Raw genomic sequence first — 22,002 nt, forward strand, 5'->3', positions numbered from 1 at the left:
AAACTCAAGCTTCTAAAAAGAAATGCAAAATAAAACGTTTGATATGATGCATTGTGCCAATTTTTTTTCTATCTATCCACCCATCCATCCATCTGACCATAAGATGGTCAGTCCAACACTCAGCTCCACTCAGCTCAGGCCTTTATGGCTTGTGGGACCCCAGAAACAGCTGTCGAGTGTCGATCAGCCAAGCGGAATACCCTCAAGGCTCTAGATGTTGTGGGGCTGTCTTGGTTGACACACCTCTGCAACATCGCATGGTCATTGGGGAGAGTGCCTCTGTATTGGCAGACCAGGGTGGTTGTCCCCTTTTTTAAAAAGGGGTACAAGAGGGTGTGTTCCAACTACAGAGGGATCAGACTCCTCAGACTCCCTGGTAAGGTCTATTCAGGAAATCTGGAGCGGAGGGTCCATCAGGAAGTTGAGCCTCGGATTGAGGAGGAGCAGTGCGGTCTTCGTCCCGGCCGTGCAACAGTGGACCAGCTCTACACCCTTATCAGGGTCCTCGAGGGTGCATTGGAATTCGCCCAACAAGTGTACATGTGCTTTGTTAACTTGGAAAGGGCATTTGACCATGTCCATCGGGAGTTCTGTGGAGGGTGTTTCGGGAGTATGGGGTACAGAAGCCCCTGGTAAGGGCTGTCCGGTCCCTATACGACTGCTGCCAGAGTTTGATTTGCATTGCTGGCAGTAAGTCGGAATCGTTCCCAATGGGGGTTCGGCCCTGCCAAGGCTGCCCTTTGTCATCGATTCTGTTCACAACCTTCATGCACAAAATTTCTAGGCACAGCCGTGCCGTTGATGGGCTCCGTTTTGGTGCCTTTTTTGGTGACCCCGGGGACGACTCCATAGCATCTCTGCTATTTGCAGATTATGTAGTCCTGTTGGAGCCTGCAATTGGGCCTCTGAAATCAGCACCTCCAAAACTGAGTCAATGGTTTTCAGTCGCAAAATGGTCGAGTGCCCTCTCTGGGTCGGGGAGGAGATCTTGCCCCAAGTGGAGGAGTTCAAGTAGCTGGGAGTCTTGTTCACGAATGAGGGTAGGACAAACGGATCTTGAGAAATGGATCAGTGCGGCATCCGCTGTGTTGCGGACTTTGACTTTTCGATATGTCATGGTGAAGAAGGAGCTGAGCCAAAAGGCGAAGCTCTTAATTTACCGGTCGGTCTATGTCCCAACCCTCATCTTTGGTGACATGGTATGGGTCGTGACCGAAAGAATGAGATCCTGGATACAAGCGGCCCAAATGAGCTTTCTCTGTAGGCTATCCGGGCTCTCTCTTAGAGATAATGTGAGAAGCTTGTCATCCGGGAGAGGCTCAGAGTGGAGCTGCTTATCCTCCACATAGGGAGGAGCCAGATGAGCTGGCTCGGGCATCTGATTAAGATTCCTCCTGCTGAGGTGTTCTGGGAATGCCTCACTGGCAGAAGACCCCCGGGGACGACCCAGGAAATGCTAGGGAGACTATCTCACCCAGCTGGCCTGGGAATACCTCGTGATCTGCCAGGAAGAGCTGGAAGCAGAAGATGGGACTTCTCTACTGAAGCTGCTGCCTGTGCGACCCGACCTCGGATAAGCAGCAGAAAATTTGATGGATGGATGGATGGATGGGTGCTGAAAAATAAACGCAATGCATCAAGGGACACGGTATTCAAACCGTGAAGTAGCAATGAATTCTTCTTTTCCTTTTTGCTTGTCCCTCCAGGCGTCGCACAGCGAATCAATGTCCTCCATCTAACCCAGGTTTTGTGCATCCTCTTCTCTCACACCAGCTACCTTCATGTCCTCTTTGACAACATCCATAAACCTCCTCTTACATCTTCCTATTGATCTACTGCATGGCAGTACAAGGCTCAGCATCTTCTTCGATATTCCGATATATTCACTCTCTCTCCTCTGGACATGTCCAAACCATCTCAGTCTGGTCTCTCTGACTGTCTCTCCAAAGCCTCTAATTTGATTTGTCCCTCTGATATGCTCATTCATTGGATTAATATATATATATACAGGTAACATCCTACTTATGGCCGGGTTGTGTTCCGACCAAACAGTTGTAAGTCAAAATGGTCGTAAATCGAAATCAATTCAAAATGTTGAATAGAGACTTGATGGTAAACGACCAGATTCGGACGCCGCAGGGGCGGGCCGGCGGGGGTCTAGATTGTTGTGTTCTACCGGTTGACCTCTCCCCAGCCTTACCCCGCTCTCCGCGCTGATGCACGGTCCGACCCTGCGTCAGTCTGCATCGCCGACATGCCTGACCCGCCACCTCGCCTCGAAGCAGAACAAACTGTTTCAAAGAGGTGGCGGCGCCGGTCGTGGGCCCGACGCAACGTTGCGGGGATCCCGCCAGAGGGCCGACGGCCACCCACCTCGGCTCTAGTCCTGGCCGCGCCGCTGCCGGCGTCGGTGGACACTCCCCCCTGGTGCCATCACGTGGTCAATTGCTGTGCGAGAGTGAGATGCTGGCTGGCTGGCCAAAATTGTCGTTCGCGCGTTGTAAGTCGCGCCGGTTGTAAGTAGGATGTTACCTGTGTGTGTGTAATTGTCGTACGCGCGTTGTAAGTCGCGCCGGTCGTAAGTAGGATGTTACCTGTGTGTGTGTTTGCGTGTGTGTATATATATATATATATATATATATATATATATATATATATATATATATATATATATATATATATATATATATATATATATACACAAAATACGTAACTATTTTTGAATAGGTATGGCAAGCATTGACAGCAGCGCTCCAGAGACAACCTCAGACAGTTCCCCCACCCTTAGCCGGCGACCGTTACGAGGTGGATGGGTAGCAACATCATGGGGTCGGGGTCAAGATAGTGACAGCATCAGTAGCTCATCTTCAGATTCGTTGGGATCCTCCTCCAGTGGATCTCATGGGGCAGGGATTGGTGCCAGAGCTAAGAGCACAGACACCAGCAGGTAATCCCACATTTCCTCAAAAATAAAATGCTGTGGTACCTCTACGTATAAAATTAATTGGTTCAGAAAGAAATTACTTGAAAATGTTGTAAGTACAGTAATTCCTCGTTTTCCGCCGCAAATAAGGACCAGGAGCACCTACTACATATACAAATTTGCTATGTAGGGTTTGCCATCATCACAAACATGCTCTTAGAATGCATCAATATCATTGTGGTCTTAGGATAAAATAAGTTATTACGCTTTGAATGTCATTTTAAAGTTGCCCTCTGACAAATAAGACCACACAATATTCGGTTGGTGCAAAAGCAAAACAAGTAAATTAAGAGAAACAAACGAGTTCTGTGGGAATCAATAGTGCTGCCACATATTGGCACCGACAATCATCTTAAAAATGACTGCACATGAGATAACATGCTAGAAGACAAAATAGCAAGATGAAAAAATAACAATATAGTTAAAAGACAATCGACACCATTTTTTTGTTTCCTAACTGACATCAGAAAAACGTTTTATAGCATTTAAAATACCCAAAACACGCACGCTGATATTTTTCGTCAAATGAAAAACACCAATAAAAATGACTTAAAGTGTCCAAAAACGACTTCAAAATGAAACAGGAAATGGCCAGTTTCAGAAAGTCCCGCCCCCAGTTCGTGACGTCACGCCAAGACGTCTTGCCTTTCTCGAGAATCAAAACAATGGCTTCAGATTCGGAGAAGATGCTTTCTTGTTACTCATCCTGTTATGAACATGATTCAAATAATTCTGAAGAGGAAAGCATAAATGTTTGCAATCGATTAAAAAAGTCCTCCCGTGTCTATTCGAGCCGCCAGGACTCCAATGTAGCGTCCCAGAAAATGCACAAGATGGCGCCCAAGCTCTGTTGGAAATGGGCTTTGTCTGCTGGGAATTTGTGCCAGCGAATATCAAATAGTTGTCTTGGTGCAACACACAACAATTCACCATCGCGTTATTTATGTGTTTTCCTACTAATTTTGCCATCAACACGAAGTTTTCAGACAAAACAAAGTACCCAAAATGCATTGTGTGTCGCTTTCTCAGTTCGGGGCGTTCCAAACGCGGGTCTTAAAACGTAAAATATAGTTATATGCGGTGGAATCTTTGTAAAATATGCTCAGTAGAAATCATTTGAAGTGAAATTACAACTTATCCGCAGGCGTCTGTTGTCCTTTAAGATCCGTGAATGTGACTAATCAGTGAGCGTCATTAGCCTTTGGAGACTTTTTTTGTTCCAGTCTATATAAATAAATGTGACATGACTTGAGGTTTGATGTAGCAATACACTGTGTTAGTACCAAATTTAAAGTATTACAATTGCTATAGGGTGCTTTAGGTATTAGTCGCTTGAAACAGAATGTATTATTGCTTGAAACACCATTCTCAGGGGTTTGGATATTGGATTCAGATTAATTACTGATCATATACGTATGTGAATTACCAGGTCAGCAACAATTTCCCTCCCAAAAAACAAGAATCTTAATTCAAGTAAATACCTGGGGGATGATAGATAACATGTTCAAATGGAACCAATGTATGACACAAACCCCATATTTTGAAGCTGCCATTCAAGCTCGGTCAAAGTTTGAGAGCAGATATGGCAATGATGTGTTGTCTGTATGTGTGAAAGAGTTTGGCATAAAAATGCATTCAAAAAGCCAAATTGCCATGGTCAGATTTAACAAAATATGGTTAGTCTTTAGTATATTCATATGATTACGGATGCACCTCACCTTCCGAACGATATACGTTCCGAGCTGTCGTTCGTCAGGTGCTTCGGTGCTATATTTTGTATGGAATGTATGTTTAAGTCAAACACTGTACGGGAAAGTATAAAACACAGGTGCTTTTACTGTCATAAAATAAATTGACACCTACTGTAGTACTTCTTCTTTTCCTTTCGGCTTTTCCCTTCAAGGGGTCGCCACAGCAAATCAGTGTCCTCCATCTTTAGAGGTTTGATCCACATGTTTGTTTTGGCCAAGCTTTTACGTCGGATGCCCTTCCTGACACAACCCTCTGTATTTATCCGGGCTTGGGACCGGCACAAGAAGACATATGTCCCTTTGTGGCTACAGAACAATGACATATATCCTTGGGTCTTCAGTAAGCCATTACTGAAGCTGCTGGCACGTAATTTCTTACATGTCAGCAGCCATTACTTTGTGTTATGCATCGCGTCACCCTGCAGCGTCAACTGGGAAGAGGGATTTCCTCGCCGCTCACATTCTCTACGCAGCCAATCGTAAGAGAGCTTGACGGATCGGGGCCTGAACTAGTTGGAAACACTTTAGCATAGCATGATTGGTCAGCCGTGGTGTCCGTCGTGTCATCAACAGTCAGCCCTTGAAACCTCTAATGCAGTGGTTCTTCATCTTGTTGGAGGCACCAAACCCCACCAGTTTCATATGCTCATTCACCGAACCCTTCTTCCAATGACTGTGCCTACTAACTGCAGACTAGACTGAGGGGTGGACCACTGTGGCCGAGGATCCACCGAAACCCTGAGACCGACTCGAACCCTTGGGTTCGATCGAACCCAGGTTAAGAACCACTGCTCTAATGTGGCTGTGTGTGTGCATGTGAGTGAAGCACAGTATGCAGCCAATCGCAAGCGAGCTCGGTTGGAAAAGGTTGCCCAATACAAAAGCGAACTTACAGCATCTCTGTCCGAACAGTTTTCAACATACTTTACCCATAAAAAGGTTTCTATACACCGTTTTTCGTAACTTAAATGTCCATAAGTTGGGGAGCGTCTGTACACTAAGAATGTTTAGCCAACATCAAACTTTTTCTACTATAAATTTCAATACATTTTACTTAATCAGATAGATTTCTAGATTATTATAAACCAATTTATTTAATTTGGTTTTCTTTGTTTAGGTACAAAGGGCGTCGTCCAGAATGTCATGTTCCTCATGTGCCCAACCAGCCATCAGAGGCCGCAGCACACTTCTACTTTGAGTTAGCCAAGACGGTGCTCATCAAAGCTGGAGGAAACTCATCTACCTCCATTTTCACCCAGCCTTCTGTTAGTGGAACTCACCAGGGACCTCACAGAAACCTTCATTTGTGTGCCTTTGAGATTGGCCTGTATGCTCTTGGGCTTCACAACTTTGTCTCTCCCAACTGGCTGTCAAGAACCTATTCATCACATGTTTCCTGGATTACAGGTATGTTTCAGTGCATTGTGTGTATTTGTGCATGCCTGTGCACAGTTTTAGTGGTTTATACTGCATGTACCCTGTACCAATACACGATTTTGGGTAATGGTTTTCAATTGCTACTGTAGTTCATATCACGGTATCCATCCATCCATTCCCCGCCGCTTATCTGGGATAAGGTAAGGGGGGCAGCAGCTTTGGTATTGAAGCCCAGATTTCCCTCTCCTAGCCACTTCTTCCAGCTCCTCCTGGTGTATCCAGAGGCGTTTCCAGTCTAGATGGGTGGCATAATCTCTCCAGCGTGTCCTGGGTCACCCCCAGGGTCTTCTGCCAGTGTGACATGCCCGGAACCCCTCACCAGGAGGCATGCCCGAGCTACCTCATCTGGTTCCTCCCTATGTGGAGGAGAAGCGGGTACACTCTGAGAGCCTCCCAGATGACTAAGCTTCTCGTCTTATCTCTAAGGGAGAGCCAGGACACCCTACGGAGAAACAAATTTTAAGTGCTTGTATCAGGGATCTCGTTCTTACGGTCACGACCCACAGCTTGTGACCATAGATGAGGGTTGGGACGTAGATCGACTGGTAAATTGAGTTTGACCTTTTGGCTACTTTTTCACCTCGACAGACTGATACAAAGTCCACATCACAGCAGACGCGGCACCAATCCGCCATTCGCTCTTTCACCTTATTTATGAAAAAGGCTCCAAGATACTTAAACTCCTCCACTTGTGACAAGATCTCCTCCCCGACCTAGATAAGGCACTCCACTGTTTTGCGACTTAGAACCATTGTCTCAGATTTGAAGGTGCTGATTCTCATCCCAACTGCTTTACACTCGGCTGCGAAATGCTCGAGCGAGAGCTGGAGATCCCTGCTTGAAGAAACAAACAGTAGCACATCGTCTGTAAAAAGGCGAGATGCTTTACTAAGGCTACCAAAACAGACGCCCTCAATGCTTCGGCTACGCCTGCAAATTCTGTCCAAAAAGAGTATGAACAGAATTGGGGACAAAGGGCAGCCATGGCGAAGCCCAACCCTCACTGGCTATCCTGAAAACGGCGTGACAAGTACGCCGCGTCGGGCCCACGGCCGGCGCTGCCACCACCTCATTGAGACATCAATCCCGCGCGCCAACGCCCACTTTGCCGTGTTGCTAGCACATTGTGCTGCCAGGCATAGAATTCAAACAAAAAAATAGGGTCTGGCAGTCGTAGTCATAAGTCGGATGTTACCTGTTCTTTATCAAGGTATATAATGTTTTTTTTGTTCTTCATGTTCATTCCATACCCTTTCAGGACAGGCAATGGAGATTGGCAGTGCTGCCCTCAATATTTTGATGGAGTGTTGGGATGGTCATCTCACCCCTCCAGAAGTAGCATCATTGGCTGACCGCGCTTCACGGGCAAGGGACCTCAACATGGTCCGTGCAGCTGCTGAACTGGCTCTGAGCTGCCTGCCTCATGCACATGCTCTTAATCCAAATGAGATACAGAGAGCCTTGGTGCAATGCAAAGAACAGGTGCGCTAATATTTGTTTTACCCATTACAGTAAACTTGTATTGAATCCTGATTGTAATAGTTTAAATGTATTTGTACACTCAACAAACCTATACCGAGGGAATTAAATCATGCAAACATACAGTATGAAGTTTAGTGCAATTTTTAATGATTGGTCATTTATGTACACTTTGGACATTTTAGTCGATTTGATAAAAAGAGAAGCTGCAGTACTTCACAAATGAATTTTTTCCCCTTTTTTGTGGAAATATTGAGATAGCATGCATAATAATCGTGCCACATAGACTTATCACAAAGCACCTTTGCTCTCATCGTCATATAAAAATTGCAAGAACTGACAGGCCAGTGAACCCTTCTCATTTTAGCAAGGCTCTTTGATCTGGTTGAAGAGAATTGATGGACCAAGGTTTGACAGGTCTTTGGATTTTGTATTAATTTCACAAATGTTCACCATACGTCCAATTACTTTTAATCTGCTTTTAAGGTTTGGATAAAGTGAGGTAGTAACAAGAACAGTACACTTGTCTTGCTTAATGGGAAAGACAAAAATCTGTGAAGTACGCTTCTCTGCCATCCATCTCCACCTACTAAAGAATGTTAGTGGAAGGGTTTCTAGCCACCAGCATGTCTAAAATAGGTATACGGTATTCATAGTTTACATATTTAAGCCAATGACAACCATATTTTCCAGTTTATAGGGGCACCGGAGTATAAGGCCACCCCCAATGAATGGCGTATTCTGAAACTTTATCCATATACAGTGATACCTCGGCTTACGAACGCCTTGGCTAGCAAACGTTTTGGCTTACAAACGTTAAATTCACGAGAATTTAATCTTGGAATACAAACTATTGTTCGGGATACACAAAGAGCACCACAATGAGTGATGTGTCGTTCGCGAATGAGCCCGTTCTTCTAACAAGGAGATAGAAATGGCAGCCGGCTTTTTTCTGTCCTCTATTCCCCGCCCCCAGTTTTCGTTAAAGCTGCATGTGGTCAAGAACGCAGCAGTGAGAGGGGGGGGGGGGGGGTTACAGAAACACAGAGCTGCAAATAAAATAGATTAAAGCCGCACGTGATTGGTCAAGAACGCAGCAGTGAGGGCGGGAGTTACAGAAACACAGAGCTGCAAATTAAAAAACATAGGCAGACGACAGAGAGAGAGAGTGACAAAATGGATAGAAAACAGTGAAATTTGGACTTGTTTCCACTTTGATAGTTCAAAGGCAGAGTGTAAACTGCAAGGTTAAAATACCCCATCAATCAGGCTTAATCATTTTACTTCAAGAGCATTTCAAAGCTCTCCAGGACACTGCACAGTCACAGACAAGCATAGATACAATAATAAATAAAACACAATTATAAATAGAATACAATAAATAGAAACCAGATATAGAGCTAAACAGAAAATGCAATTTTAAATAGGTGGGTTTTGAGATATATATATATATATATATACACAGTAAAGTCTCGTTATATCGATATCGGATATATCGATAGTCCCGGTTATATCGATACCATTTTTATGCACGCGCGGAGAAAATTACATGCAAACAGGGTCGGATATATCGATAGTCCCGGTTATATCGATATTTTTTCGGACTCCCTTGAATATCGATATAACGAGACTTTACTGTATATATATATATATATATATATATATATATATATATATATATATATATATATATATATATATATAAAACAGTATACGGTATATGGGTGTGTGTATGCCTCCCTGCCTTTTTTGTCAGATTTTTTTCTCATTTGTCATTCTCATCCCTGTTTATTGGATCTAGTACGTAGATGCAAAATGTGAATATCCAATGACACACACAATTTAAAAAAGATACTCAAACTTATTGTGTCCATCCATCTGTGATGAATTCCTTACAAAAATGCATTAAAAGCAAATCAAAGCAGTTGATGTTTGATTCTGTTCTATGTTTTATTAATTTATGTATTCATTTTTTTGAAATTCAGGACAACATGATGCTAGAAAAAGCATGTATGGCAGTCGAAGAAGCGGCTCGAGGTGGAGGTGTTTATCCTGAGGTATTGTTTGAGGTTGCTCATCAGTGGTACTGGCTTTATGAGCATTCAGTCAGAGGAAACTTAAGCCAGCAAAGAGAGACTTCTGGACGGTATGGGGCCAAAGGGTGTTTAACCAGAAGAACCCAAGAGAACAGCTGTGGCGTTTTCGATGGTGTAACCAATGTGGAGTCCACTGGTGTAGCAGTCACAGGTCCAGTCAAAGCAGCAGCAGCTATTGTACCTGTTATCACTGTGGAATCTAACATATATCAGTCCCACGGCATGTCAGGGCAGGTGATGGCACATGCTCATGCCCATGGCCTTCACCCATATGCCACTATTCAGACCCATCTGCCCACAGTTTGTACCCCTCAATACTTGGGTCATTCTCTGCAGCACGCACCAAGACCTGCTGTCTTTCCTGTTTCCACAGGTACTTACCCACAGGTGAGACATACTATCTTTGTTTATTTTCATATTTATGTGTTCATTTTTGGTTGGTGATAAATCATGTAAAGTCACTTTAATAGTTTTCTGGTTCCTTTAAAACAAAGTGCCCCTTCCAAAAAAACATTAATTTTACCAGATACTTTATTGTTTAGATACAGTGATACCTCGGCTTACAAATGCTTTGGCTAACGAACTTTTCGCCTTACGAACGTTAAATTCGCGAGAATATAGTCTTGCCATCCGAACTATTTTTCGGGAAACACACGGAGCGCCACAATGAGTGATGTGTCGTTCGCGAATGAGCCTGTTCTTCTCTAACAAGGAGATAGAAATGGCAGCCGGCTTTTTTTCCCCTCTATTCCCTACCCCGTCTTCGGTTAAAGCCGCACGTGATTGGTCAAGATCTGTGGTAGAGGAGGGAGGAGAGACACGCAGCAGTGAGTGGGGGACACAGAGCAGCACATTTAACAGGATAGGCAGACAGCAGAGAAAGAGTGAGAACATGGATAGAAAACACAGTGAAATTTGGGCTTGTTTCAACTTGATTTATTGTTCAAAGGCAGAGTGTAGACTGCAAGGTTAAAATATCCCATCAATTAGGCTACACAAATAACGCGCACAAGCCATCTGTACAATTTGAACAGAAAAGGCAAGCAAGGGAACCAGCTATTAATGAAGTTTCTAGTGTGTCTGCCTGTTGCTGTTGCAATACCACAACTTCTAAGATGTACAACCCAGAACTCCTTGAGACACTTCATGCAAAAAGCTATTCATTCCATCAAGCCATCAACCACCATCACAAAGGTAAATAAAATGACTTTATTATACACAACAGTTTATTTCTTTCATTACAAAACCATAGCACATTTATTATACATAAAATAAGGTATATTTTGTCTAGTTTTAAGGCATATTTAGTTAAAAATTATGTTTTATGGGACCTGGGAACGGATTATTCTCATTTTACTGTTTTCCCAAGGGAAATCAATGTTTGGAATACACACTTTTTGCCTTACGCACACTTCCTGGGAACCAATTAAGTTTGTAAGCCAAGGTATCACTGTATAGTGTCCATACAGTATATTGAAGATAGTGGAAGTAAAATTTCATGTCTTTGCATATTTCATTTCTCCGAAATTTCTCTGTCTCACCCTCAGGGAATGCACCCAGCCTTTATTGGTTCCCATTACCCCTTTTCAGTGGCTACTGCTCCCTCCCCTTCCATAACAGCAACTGCTGTAACTTTCCCTGCAATCTCTGTCCCATCCATGACACAGATTGCCTATCCCTACCATTCTGACACTAATCTACCAGTCAACACCACTGTAGCAGGTCAGTGCAGCCAAAGTTTGTATTTTTGTGTGTTGTTTCCACATCTAACCAAAGTTCCTCGGTTTAACCCCATCTATTGTCCGTCTATCCTATTTTGTAGTTGGAAGTATCCATGCTGGCTCTACCTTACAGGCCATTCAGGGTTCCTCTGTTTCCTCCCAGCCAAGTACATTGACTAGCACCTCCTACACAGTAGATGAAGAACAACAACACCAGCCCTTGAGCCAACAGGGGATTCACTATCTCCATTCTGCCTATAGAGTTGGTGAGGAAAGTTTTTGCTTATTCAAAGACTGTGAGCAAAAGTAAAAAACAAATAATAATCAAACAAAAGTAAAGAAATAACAAATACTTATTTTGTCCTAAAATAAAAAGCAGTGTCTGAAACTCATGACAAAAAGTTAGCGGGCACCAGGGAAGACAACTCTGAAAAGTTGCCTGCCCGGCCATAAAGTTGCCTGCCCCATTTTTTCACAACTTGAAACACAATAAGACGACTAATCGCAAAAAAACCCCATTGTTGCAACGTATTAAGGATTTTTTTATTAAGGATGTACCTACCACAAATGCTCCCTTGCTTAATTGATGGTAAATATGCCTTGCTGAAGATTTTGCTAGTTGTCGTTTGTCCATACACTGTTCGGCATGTTGCACAATGCAATGTTTGCGTTGCGTCGTCTGCTACAAGCCACGTGAACTCTTTTTTTCCACGATGCTTTTAATGTACGTTTACGTTTTTTATCGTGATACATTTTTTTAGCTTCTTTTGAATCTTTCTTAGGCTGAGGTTCTGTGCATCTACTTTGGAAAATTATACGCAAATGCATGACCTTATAACGCTCGGGAAAGTCCGAAGCAGGCTTCTGATTGGCTGCCGTGCAGAGTATGCAAATTGCCAAACGAACAGGTGTGTTTTCTTCCTTCAGCGATCGGAATTCGGTGAAATTTTAACCCGGATCCTTTCACAGAATGGTTCGTACAGCCAAAAACCACACATGATATCACCATCATACTGTTTACTTGGCTTTCTGCCTACCGGAAGTTAGTGGCCGATCAGATGATCATCACAAATGACGTAAAAATTGACATAAGTCCGACATAAAAGTTGCACGCCCCGGGCGTCCGGACAAACTTTGTTTCAGACACTGTTATTATTATTATTATTATTATTATTATTATTATTATTATTATTATTATTAACAAAAATAAAATTAAACTCCTATAATCAGGTATGCTAGCGTTGGAGATGCTTGGAAGGAGAGCTCATAATGATCACCCAAACAACTTTACCCGAAACCCACCCTACACAGAAGATGTTAAATGGCTACTGGGACTTGCATCAAAGCTAGGTGAGCTTATCAAGCCTGAATTATTTGTTGGTGTAAAGTGGAGTGAAAGGTTATATTATGCTATTTTTCTGTTTCATATCAACTGGGTCATAAATGGTTTTGAAAGTATAAAATATAAATATAAAAAAATGCCTTAAAATATCGGACATCTCTGTGTGTTGTGTTGTAAAATAATATAATTCATCTGTTTTCTATGCCACTCACCCTATTACATGCACAGGTAAACTGAAGCCTATGCTCGCAGTCTGTCGGTGAAAAGTGGGGTATGCCCAAAACTCATTCAAACATCAAACATGTACATGTAAACGACCAGAACAAAAAGTACTGGTTGTGACACAGGATAAAAATGTGACCCTGAGGAAGTTAAAGTAATAATAATAATAATAATAATAATAATAATAATAATAATAATAATAATAATAATAATACATTACATTTTGAGTGCCTTTCAAAGCTCTCAAGGACACTTTACAGTCACATAGGTACTATAATAAATAAAATACAATCACAAATAGAATGCAATAAATAAAATACAATTATAAATAGAAACAAGAGAGAGAGCTACACAGAAAATGCAATTTTAAATAGGTGGGTTTTGAGATGGGACTTGAAGGTGGGAAGAGAATCGATACGAATATGAATGTTGGGAGGAAGTGAGTTCCAAAGTTTGGGGGCGGAGCAGCTGAAGGCTCTGTACAGCTGTGCAGTTGGAAGGAGACAAACCACAGTAGCATACTAGGTCAAGTGTGTGACCCATTATGTGCATAGGAACGTCCACAAGTTGGCTGAAACCAAGGATGTCCAGGGAAGAAGTGAAGTCAATTGTTAGCGGAGTAGTTGGATTATCTATGTGTATGTTAAAGTCTCCCATGATAATTATATTCGGTGAGAGAGAGGAGAGATGGGTGAGAATAGTAGAAAATGTGTTTAAAAAGTCACAGTGAGATTTGGGGGGGCAGTAAATCGTTGCCGTAGGACCAGAAATTTGGCATGCAATGCATTCTAATGAACACGTTTCAGAGAGTGAGACAGGGACAACATTCCATATGTCACGATAAAAAATAGATAGGCCACTTCCTCGGCGAGAAAGGCGAGGTTTGGCAATATACACAAATCCTGGAGGAGGCTTTAACCTGTGAAAAGTCACCATGAATTGCCACGTTTGACTATCTATTACTTGTCATTAAAATGAATGCACCAAATATTGGATGTATATTAATTTGATTCATATTTAATGTGTTATAATATTGTGTTATTTTTCAATACTAAAAAATATGTATTGCAACAATATAACACTTAATTGATAAAATGAGCTTTTTTTTCACATTTTTAGTATTTTGCAATGAAAGCTCAGAAAAGATTGAAACACTGGTTTCGATTGATCAAATAGACACGAGAAAACAGAGGAATGGATGCTGGCCGGGGCTAAGCAGATGCACAGCAGTCGTACAATCATAACAAATGTCTTTTTTTCTCCATTGTGACATGTTTTGTTGTTTGAAAAGGTTTTACAGTAGATGACAGACTGTAATGTTCTTCATAGCTGTATATTTGTGACTGTTCAGAGAAAAATCTAATGTGATGTCATTTATTGTGACATATATACCTCTACTTGAAATATTTACAGTGTGAATATTGAACATAATGATTAGAGCAGGGGTGTCAAAGTCATTTTTTGCCGCGGGCCACATTGTAGTTATGGTTTCCTCTCGAGGGCCGTTATGAATTTGGGGAACCCATTAGAATGTTTAAATCCCTTCAAATATTACATATAGAGCACACAGCAAATTGAATAACTCGTTTTCAAATCTGAAGTCAAGAATAATGACTTTTATTGTGGTTGACATCCAAAAATATGAAATTTTGGCTCAGATTTTAGCAATCATCATGGAATTTAACAAGTTTGATTTGCTTTCGCGGGCCGAAAAAAATGATGTGGTGGGCCGGATTTGGCCCGCGTGCCTTAACTTTGACACCTGTGGATTAGAGGATGTGGGGGCACAGACATTGCCAAACTCATTAACCGAATTGTCAAATAAAAAGTGAACTGCAGAGACGAAATTAAACCACTTAAAAAGCTAACGCACAAAGCAACATCATTTACTTATCAAGGCAGTTTTATGTAAAATGCCTTCATTTTATTTTATGCTCACACGGTTATAGTGACATCCAGTGGTTAAAAACCTACCTTCAGTTGTTCTATTTTGATAAGACTGTCTTTTTCATCTTTTTTCATGTACTGTTTTGTCAGGAGTCAACTTTGTGTACCAGTTCTGTGTGGGTGTAGCTAAAGGTGTCCTGAGTCCATTTGTTCTTCAAGAGATCATCATGGAAACTCTACAGAGGCTGAATCCTGCTCACATTCACACCCACCTGCGAACACCTGCATTTCATCAGCTTGTTCAGCGCTGTCAGCAGTCATACGTGCAGGTATGACAGATTCATAGCCAAATTTATCTCAGCAGAAATAAAATCAACATTAATCAATATTTTATAATATTTTATATTTATTCACACTCAGTATGATAAATGGGTTGGATGAACACCAATCTGATATCCTTGCAGCAATCGTGAAAGACACGGCGCATATTTCATTCTTTCTATTGTTAGGTTAGAATATTACGAGCTAATGTTAGCATTAACAGTTCATTTTAGAATTGTAAATATTATGAACGGAATTAAATACAGTAAAGTCTCGTTATATCGATATCGGATATATCGATAGTCCCGGTTATATCGATACTATTTCTATGCACGCACGGAGAAAATTACATGCAAACAGGGTCGGATATATCGATAGTCCCGGTTATATCGATATTTTTTCGGACTCCCTTGAATATCGATATAACGAGACTTTACTGTATTTACCTTATTGCGCAACGTTTTAACCTAACAATTGCCACGTTCGTTGTGAGAGGGATGACCAAAAAGCCGGCAAGTTACTCACAGATAATTTATTCCTAATAATTTGATCTAATACAGAATTCTGGGTCTCAGCTCCCTGACACAGAAAATATTTATGTGCCTTCAAAATCAGTGAGAGACGAAAAGACAAAGACGTAGACTGAGCAGCCCAGATTTAAAGGTGTACCACATGCATATTCAAATTTGGCCCACACAAAGAAATCGAGTTCCCATTTGGTCCTTCCTGGGATCTGGTTCACGGCTCTGTTCCCAAGGTATGTCCCGACCTCCAGGCGGGTACCATCTTTTGATCTACCATTTGATACCACCATTTGATCTACCAGGAAGGTACATCAAAAGTTGCGTGCTGCCGAGTCAGTGTTTGGTCACCTCCTTTCATTGGCGTTGTCCAGCTTTCGGCCATGTTGTCATTTAACACTTCCTTTGTGTCTGCTAGCCGGCTCCCCTTCCACCCCCTGAAACGGTCACCCATCTATTACAAGCAAAGCAATATTTATACTGATTAAACTTGCTATTTTAATATTTTATCTTGAGCAATATTTAATATGGCTAAATAAATGTACTCATTTCCTTCACAATTTTTTTAGTTTTTACTGCTGTCGGACTTTTTTGTTTTTTAGTCGCTTCGGGTCCAATTTACAATGGCTTTGCAGGTGGGAACTGTTAAATACTCTGCCACTTTTTTTTTAAATTTAGCCAAATGTTTAGGGCTTTACTTATGTGTGTTGCTTGTTTCTTCTTGTATTCACGTGGGTCAACAAAATATTCCACATTGTTGTTTCAAAGTGAATTGTGTTTTGTTGAAATTAACATGATGAACATATACAACATATACAGAATGAAGCTGGCGGACAACACACCAGTGTTTGCGGCGACACTCGTGCCATTTCGGCTCTTTTTATAATAAATAGTAAAATAATAATACATTTAATTTATAAGCGCCTTTCAAAACTCTCAAGGACACTTTACAGTCACAGGGTGAGCAGCGGCAGCCACATGCGCTCGTGTTCACTCAACCTGGAAGTAACATAAAGTAAAAAACAACAACAATAAAAAAATAACAAATATGACAACACAAAGACAGAGACGTCTGTGCTGTATGTCATGCATATTAGCATATTTGACATTTAAGACTTTTTTGATTTGATATAGGAGATTTGGCTTTGGACAAGGAATGTAGGTCCTTCATCAATGCGATTTGGGGAGCACGTTATCTCAGAATTGTTTGATGCAATCAGAATCAGAAAGCCTTTAATAGTCACACAATGGGGAAATTTGTAGCAAAATTGAAATGGGTGGGTGTCAGAGATGTTCGATCGGACACTGTGGGCAAAGGCTCGGACACAGAAAGATTGTCTTTTACTGCCGGCAGGGAATACAGTCATTCATGACAGACGCCCAAATTCAGCAGCACTCTGCCAATCTATTCATTGAGAGTATCTGCAAATTAAAGTGATACATTAGTAAAACATAGTTTTCTTGATTAGAATACCACGACCCAGGACATTTTAATTGGTTGTCTTTTCCATGAACTGATAAATTTGTAACCTGGCTAATGAGCTCATCCTGTGAGGGAGTTTCAAGTCCTCCTGTGATGTAGTTTCACAAGTCCTAAATTCTGTCCAAGGCTTATCTCCTCGATGAAGATGACAATTTAACTGGGCTGTGTCTGTTTCACTCAGATTGACTGTGGCCTAAGCATGTAACATGAAACTTTTAAATATGATAACTTCTATTGTGTCTAATCTCTATTAGTGGGAGTGAAGGGAGCGCTCAAAAAAAGTCAAAGCAAACTATTGTATTACAAAAAAACATGTCCGAAAACTCAAAACTCAATTGTACAAATGCACCAAAAAAATCCAGCAGATATGCACTGTAAATAGTGCAAAATAAACAAATATACCGTGTAAAAGCATATATGCAACTCCAAGATAATAATCCATTTTCCCTTCTTTTTTTAGTATATCCATCACAGGCTCATCCACTTAACACCAGCTGATTATGATGACTTTGTCAACATAATCCGCAGCGCCAGAGCTGCTTTCTGTCTCACACCTGTGGGTGTGATGCAGTTAAATGATGTACTGCAGAACCTGAAGAGAAGTAAACAGACTAAAGAACTTTGGCAACGCATTTCCTTGGAGATGGCATCATTTTCGCCCTGAATATATGCATCTGGGGGAATCCGTTTAGCATCATTACTGTCGCCGGGCTGAGCCAGCCATCTCCCTACATGTATTGTCTGAAATCTTACCTCCATCCCACCACCACATCCACCAATGTAGACTGAGCAAACAGCACACAGATCCATGACCAATCACTGTTTTCTGTGTCTGACAGTTATGCGTGTCTGCAATCTAATCTAAATGTCATTTTGCATTGTTCTTTTTCTCTGTTTCCACTGAAATCCATTAAGAGGAAGCATGTTCTTTGTCATTCTAAATAAAATTACTGGGTCCTCCCTCTGTCTTGCAGTCAAAAGCATTGTCTAAGAAAAACGGATTTGTGTGTGTGTGTGTGTGTGTGTGTGTGTGTGTGTGTGTGTGTGTGTGTGTGTGTGTGTGTGTGTGTGTGTGTGTGTGTGTGTGTGTGTGTGTGTGTGTGTGTGTGTGTGTGTGTGTGTGTGTGTAACATCCGACTTGCCACCAAGTTCCGTTCCGACCATATGGTCGTAAGTCGAAATACATTCAAAATGTTGAATAGAGACTCGGAGGCTAAATGACTCACAAACTCCTCCCGGTGCCATCACACGGTCGATTGCTCTGCGAGAGTGAGATGCTGGCTGGCTGGCCAAAATTTTCGTACACGTTGCTGGCCTGCTAGCATGTTGCGATGCCAGGCGTATAATTAAAATTTTCAAAATAGGGTCTGGAGGTCATGGTCGTAAGTATGGGTGGTCGTAAGTCGATCCGGTCGTAAGTCTGATGTTACCTGTGTGTGTGTGTGTGTGTGTATGTATGTATATATATGTGTGTGTGTGTGTGTGTGTGTGTGTGTATATATATATATATATATATATATATATATATATATATATATATATATATATATATATATATATATATATATATATATATATATATATTTCGCGGCAAACATCACTGAACAAGATTACCTCACAATTGTTCATTCATTCCTTCAAGTTTATGTTTTGAGCTGTTTTCGTTGCCAAAGGTAACGAGAGACAAAGGTAACGTTGACCATCAACAATTTTCAGGTGAGGCACAGATCATTTGTTTCGTTTGTCTGATGGTGTGCTATGACCAACAGATTTAAACGCTAGATCATAAAAAAATTATGGTGATAGGATGCTAATAGAGGTTTTCCAACATGTAAGAAGATAACATTTAAATGTGTATATGTATGTATGTACTTTGTTTTTTAATGTGATTTTTTTTTTTCTGAAGACTAGCTAACTTTTTCAATTTCAAAAACATTTATTTTCTTTGTGGGTACTGTATATGTATTTCTTGTTTCAAATTTATTACTTGTTGAGACTGCATTTAGATGTGGCCAGTAACACTTCTGAAATCTGTTTATTGGCCATATTGGGTTGTGAAATACAACTTTAATTTAAAATTTAAAATTAATTAATTTTAATTTTACATGCACAAAATCCCCCGAGTTCCCACTTTTCCAAACCCAGTGGCAAGATTTTTTTCCAAACTTTTGTTGGGCTTGACTAATATAGGTGGAGGTGAGGTGCTGGGTTGCAGACATTTTATTTAGATTTTCATTGTTTCACTTACTTGAGAGGTTCTCTCTTTTTTTATGAACTTAAAGGACAATCGACGCCTCCGGACAAGTTGTGTCCATAATTTGTGTAATCACTTCAAATGACTTCTACTGAGCGTATTTTACAAAGATTCTCCAGTACATAGCTATATTTTACGTTTTAAGACTCGCACTGAATATTCAGGAAGTCTTGTTTTAGAGTTGATGACGATGCCTGACGTGATGTCACGTCTGGAACGCCCCTAACTGAGAAAGCGACACACAATGCATTTTGGGTACTTTGTTTGGTCTGAAAACTTCGTGTTGACGGCGAAATTAGAAGGAAAACACATAAATAACGCGATGGTGTATCGTTGTGTGTTGCACCAAGACTACTATTTTATACTAGTTGACCCAAATTCCCAGAAGACAAATCAGCCCATTTCCAACAGAGCTTGGACGCCATCTTGTGCATTTTCCGGGCACTACATTGGAGTCCAGACGCCTCTAAATGAGACGGAAGGACTTCTTTAATCGATTGCAAACATGTATGCTTTCCTCTTCAGAACTATTTGAATCATATTCATAACTGGATGAGTAACAAGAAAGCATTTTCTCCGAATCTGAAGCCATTGTTTTGATTCTCGAGCAAGGTGTCCTGGCGTGACGTCACAATCAAGGGGGCGGACCTTCTGAAACTCGGCTTCTCCGGGGTCATTTTGAAGTACTTTTCTGACACTTTAACTCATTTTTATTGGTGTTTTGCACTTGACTAAAATATCAGCCTGCTTGTTTTAGGTATTTTAGATACTATAAAACGTTTTTCTGATGTCAGTTAGGAAACAATAAATGGTGTCGGTTGTCCTTTAAAATTAATGCCAATGGGGCACAGGAGATACGTGTATTAAATATAATTTGTCCAAATATGGAGATTTGGACCCCAAATGCCCAAATTGTACACCTGCATCACATCCGTGTTTTATCATAATTTATTATTTATTGTTGTAATGATTCGGACAAAACAATATTTTGGAATCCCAGAATAGTAGACAGCAGACAAATCTCTGACAAAAATATTTAGAACTACAAAAACGCACTGACACTCCAGAAACAAAGCCAATCCTGCGGATTTAATGGTAATGATCGATCTGAGTGATAGTCTGACGTGCTTGTTATATTGATGTGTAATTTTACAAAGTCCCCACATGGTCTACGGTTGTTTAGTTTCTTCCATGCAGAAGTGATGCAGAACATATGTCATATTTTATTTTATTCCCAAAATGTGTTCCGTTATCGCAGTCAATAATTTCAGATATACCATAGACGTTGTGTGATATCTTTGCATTAAGCTTTTAGCACATCTGGTAGCTTAGCAGGAAATTGTAACTCACTTTGAATACACATTGACTATGACAATGCAGTACTTTTCTCCTCTACTTTTTTCGCTTAATAAAATATATGTATTCATTGGAATAGGTATGTAGGTTGTGAGAATTTTCCATGTTTTGATCTCTTATTCCCTTTTAGATTGCACAGACCATGTAACATATGCATTCAAAAATATATATTAAAACCATATGTTGTACCATGTCGGTCTTTCATTCCCACCATCCCCAGTATGAAGACATGACACACTCAATACAGCAGCACATTTTTTTACTTCTACACTGATCGATGAAAAGGTTTCTTGAGTGGTTGCTCGCTTTTAGATGTATACAGTATGCACGACAGAGTGAGGCCCACTAGCATTATCCCTGCGATGTTGATAGTCTTTTTTGAGCATTTGTTTAGTTTCCCCAATGTATTGCAATTTGTAATTGCAACCTAAAAATGCAATCTCCATGTTTACGATGTATTGAATCAGAATCAGAATACCTTTATTGAATGAACTACATTACTTTTTTTTTTTTATTATTTGGCAGCCTATCTTTTGGATGCACTAATTTTTGTCTTAAAATATTTATCGGTTTGAAATAAGTAAAAAAAAGAGTCAAAACATGTCAGAAGAGCACTCACAAACTGTGGTTACCCTCAGTGATCTTTTAACAAATGTCAAAAGAAACGAATAGGGAATAAAACCAAAAATTCTGAAGATACAAAAAGGAGAGGAGTAGCAGTACCTTACATTGCACGGGTTTCTGAAAAACTACAAAGGGTCTTTGGCAACACAAAATTCCTACTTATTTCAAACCAATGAACACTTTAAGACAAAATTTTGTGCATCCAAAGGATAGCCTGCCGAATGAAAACCAAAGTAATGTAATGTATTCAATATATTGTAAAAATTAAGATTGTAAAGAGCAATACATTGAGGAGACGAAACAAATTCTCAAAAAAAGACTATCAACATCACAGGGATAGTGCCAGTGGGCCTCAATCTGCAGTACGTATGCAACTAACTAAGCTAGCAACCACTCATTTGATGACAGTGAGGTTAAAATTTTAGCGAAAGGTTGGCTTGAAAAGGGAGTAAAAGAAGCCATTTTTAGAAAACAGCAAAACCCTTCACTAAATCGCCATGGTGGTGTGAGGTTCAATTTGGATCG

At 40.8% G+C, this 22,002-nt stretch overlaps 1 protein-coding gene across 2 annotated transcripts in view; it reads left to right on the forward strand.

Moving 5' to 3' along the window:
* Nucleotides 1-18,209, forward strand: part of zswim8 (zinc finger, SWIM-type containing 8) — a 58,520-nt gene extending 40,311 nt beyond the window's left edge. For both annotated transcript variants that reach the window (XM_089012358.1, XM_089012359.1), the window contains exons 19-27: nucleotides 2,728-2,947; nucleotides 5,852-6,141; nucleotides 7,430-7,653; nucleotides 9,636-10,133; nucleotides 11,294-11,468; nucleotides 11,569-11,733; nucleotides 12,698-12,817; nucleotides 15,069-15,247; nucleotides 17,704-18,209. In XM_089012358.1, the coding sequence (XP_088868484.1) occupies nucleotides 2,728-2,947; nucleotides 5,852-6,141; nucleotides 7,430-7,653; nucleotides 9,636-10,133; nucleotides 11,294-11,468; nucleotides 11,569-11,733; nucleotides 12,698-12,817; nucleotides 15,069-15,247; nucleotides 17,704-17,907 (2,075 nt within the window). In that variant the 3' untranslated portion in view covers nucleotides 17,908-18,209. The remainder of the gene's footprint in view (nucleotides 1-2,727; nucleotides 2,948-5,851; nucleotides 6,142-7,429; nucleotides 7,654-9,635; nucleotides 10,134-11,293; nucleotides 11,469-11,568; nucleotides 11,734-12,697; nucleotides 12,818-15,068; nucleotides 15,248-17,703) is intronic.
* Nucleotides 18,210-22,002: the final 3,793 nt, after the last annotated feature.

The sequence above is a fragment of the Hippocampus bargibanti genome, linkage group LG13 (genome assembly GCF_051943395.1).
Source record: "Hippocampus bargibanti isolate YZ-2025 linkage group LG13, ASM5194339v1, whole genome shotgun sequence".
NCBI classification, from domain to species: domain Eukaryota; kingdom Metazoa; phylum Chordata; class Actinopteri; order Syngnathiformes; family Syngnathidae; genus Hippocampus; species Hippocampus bargibanti.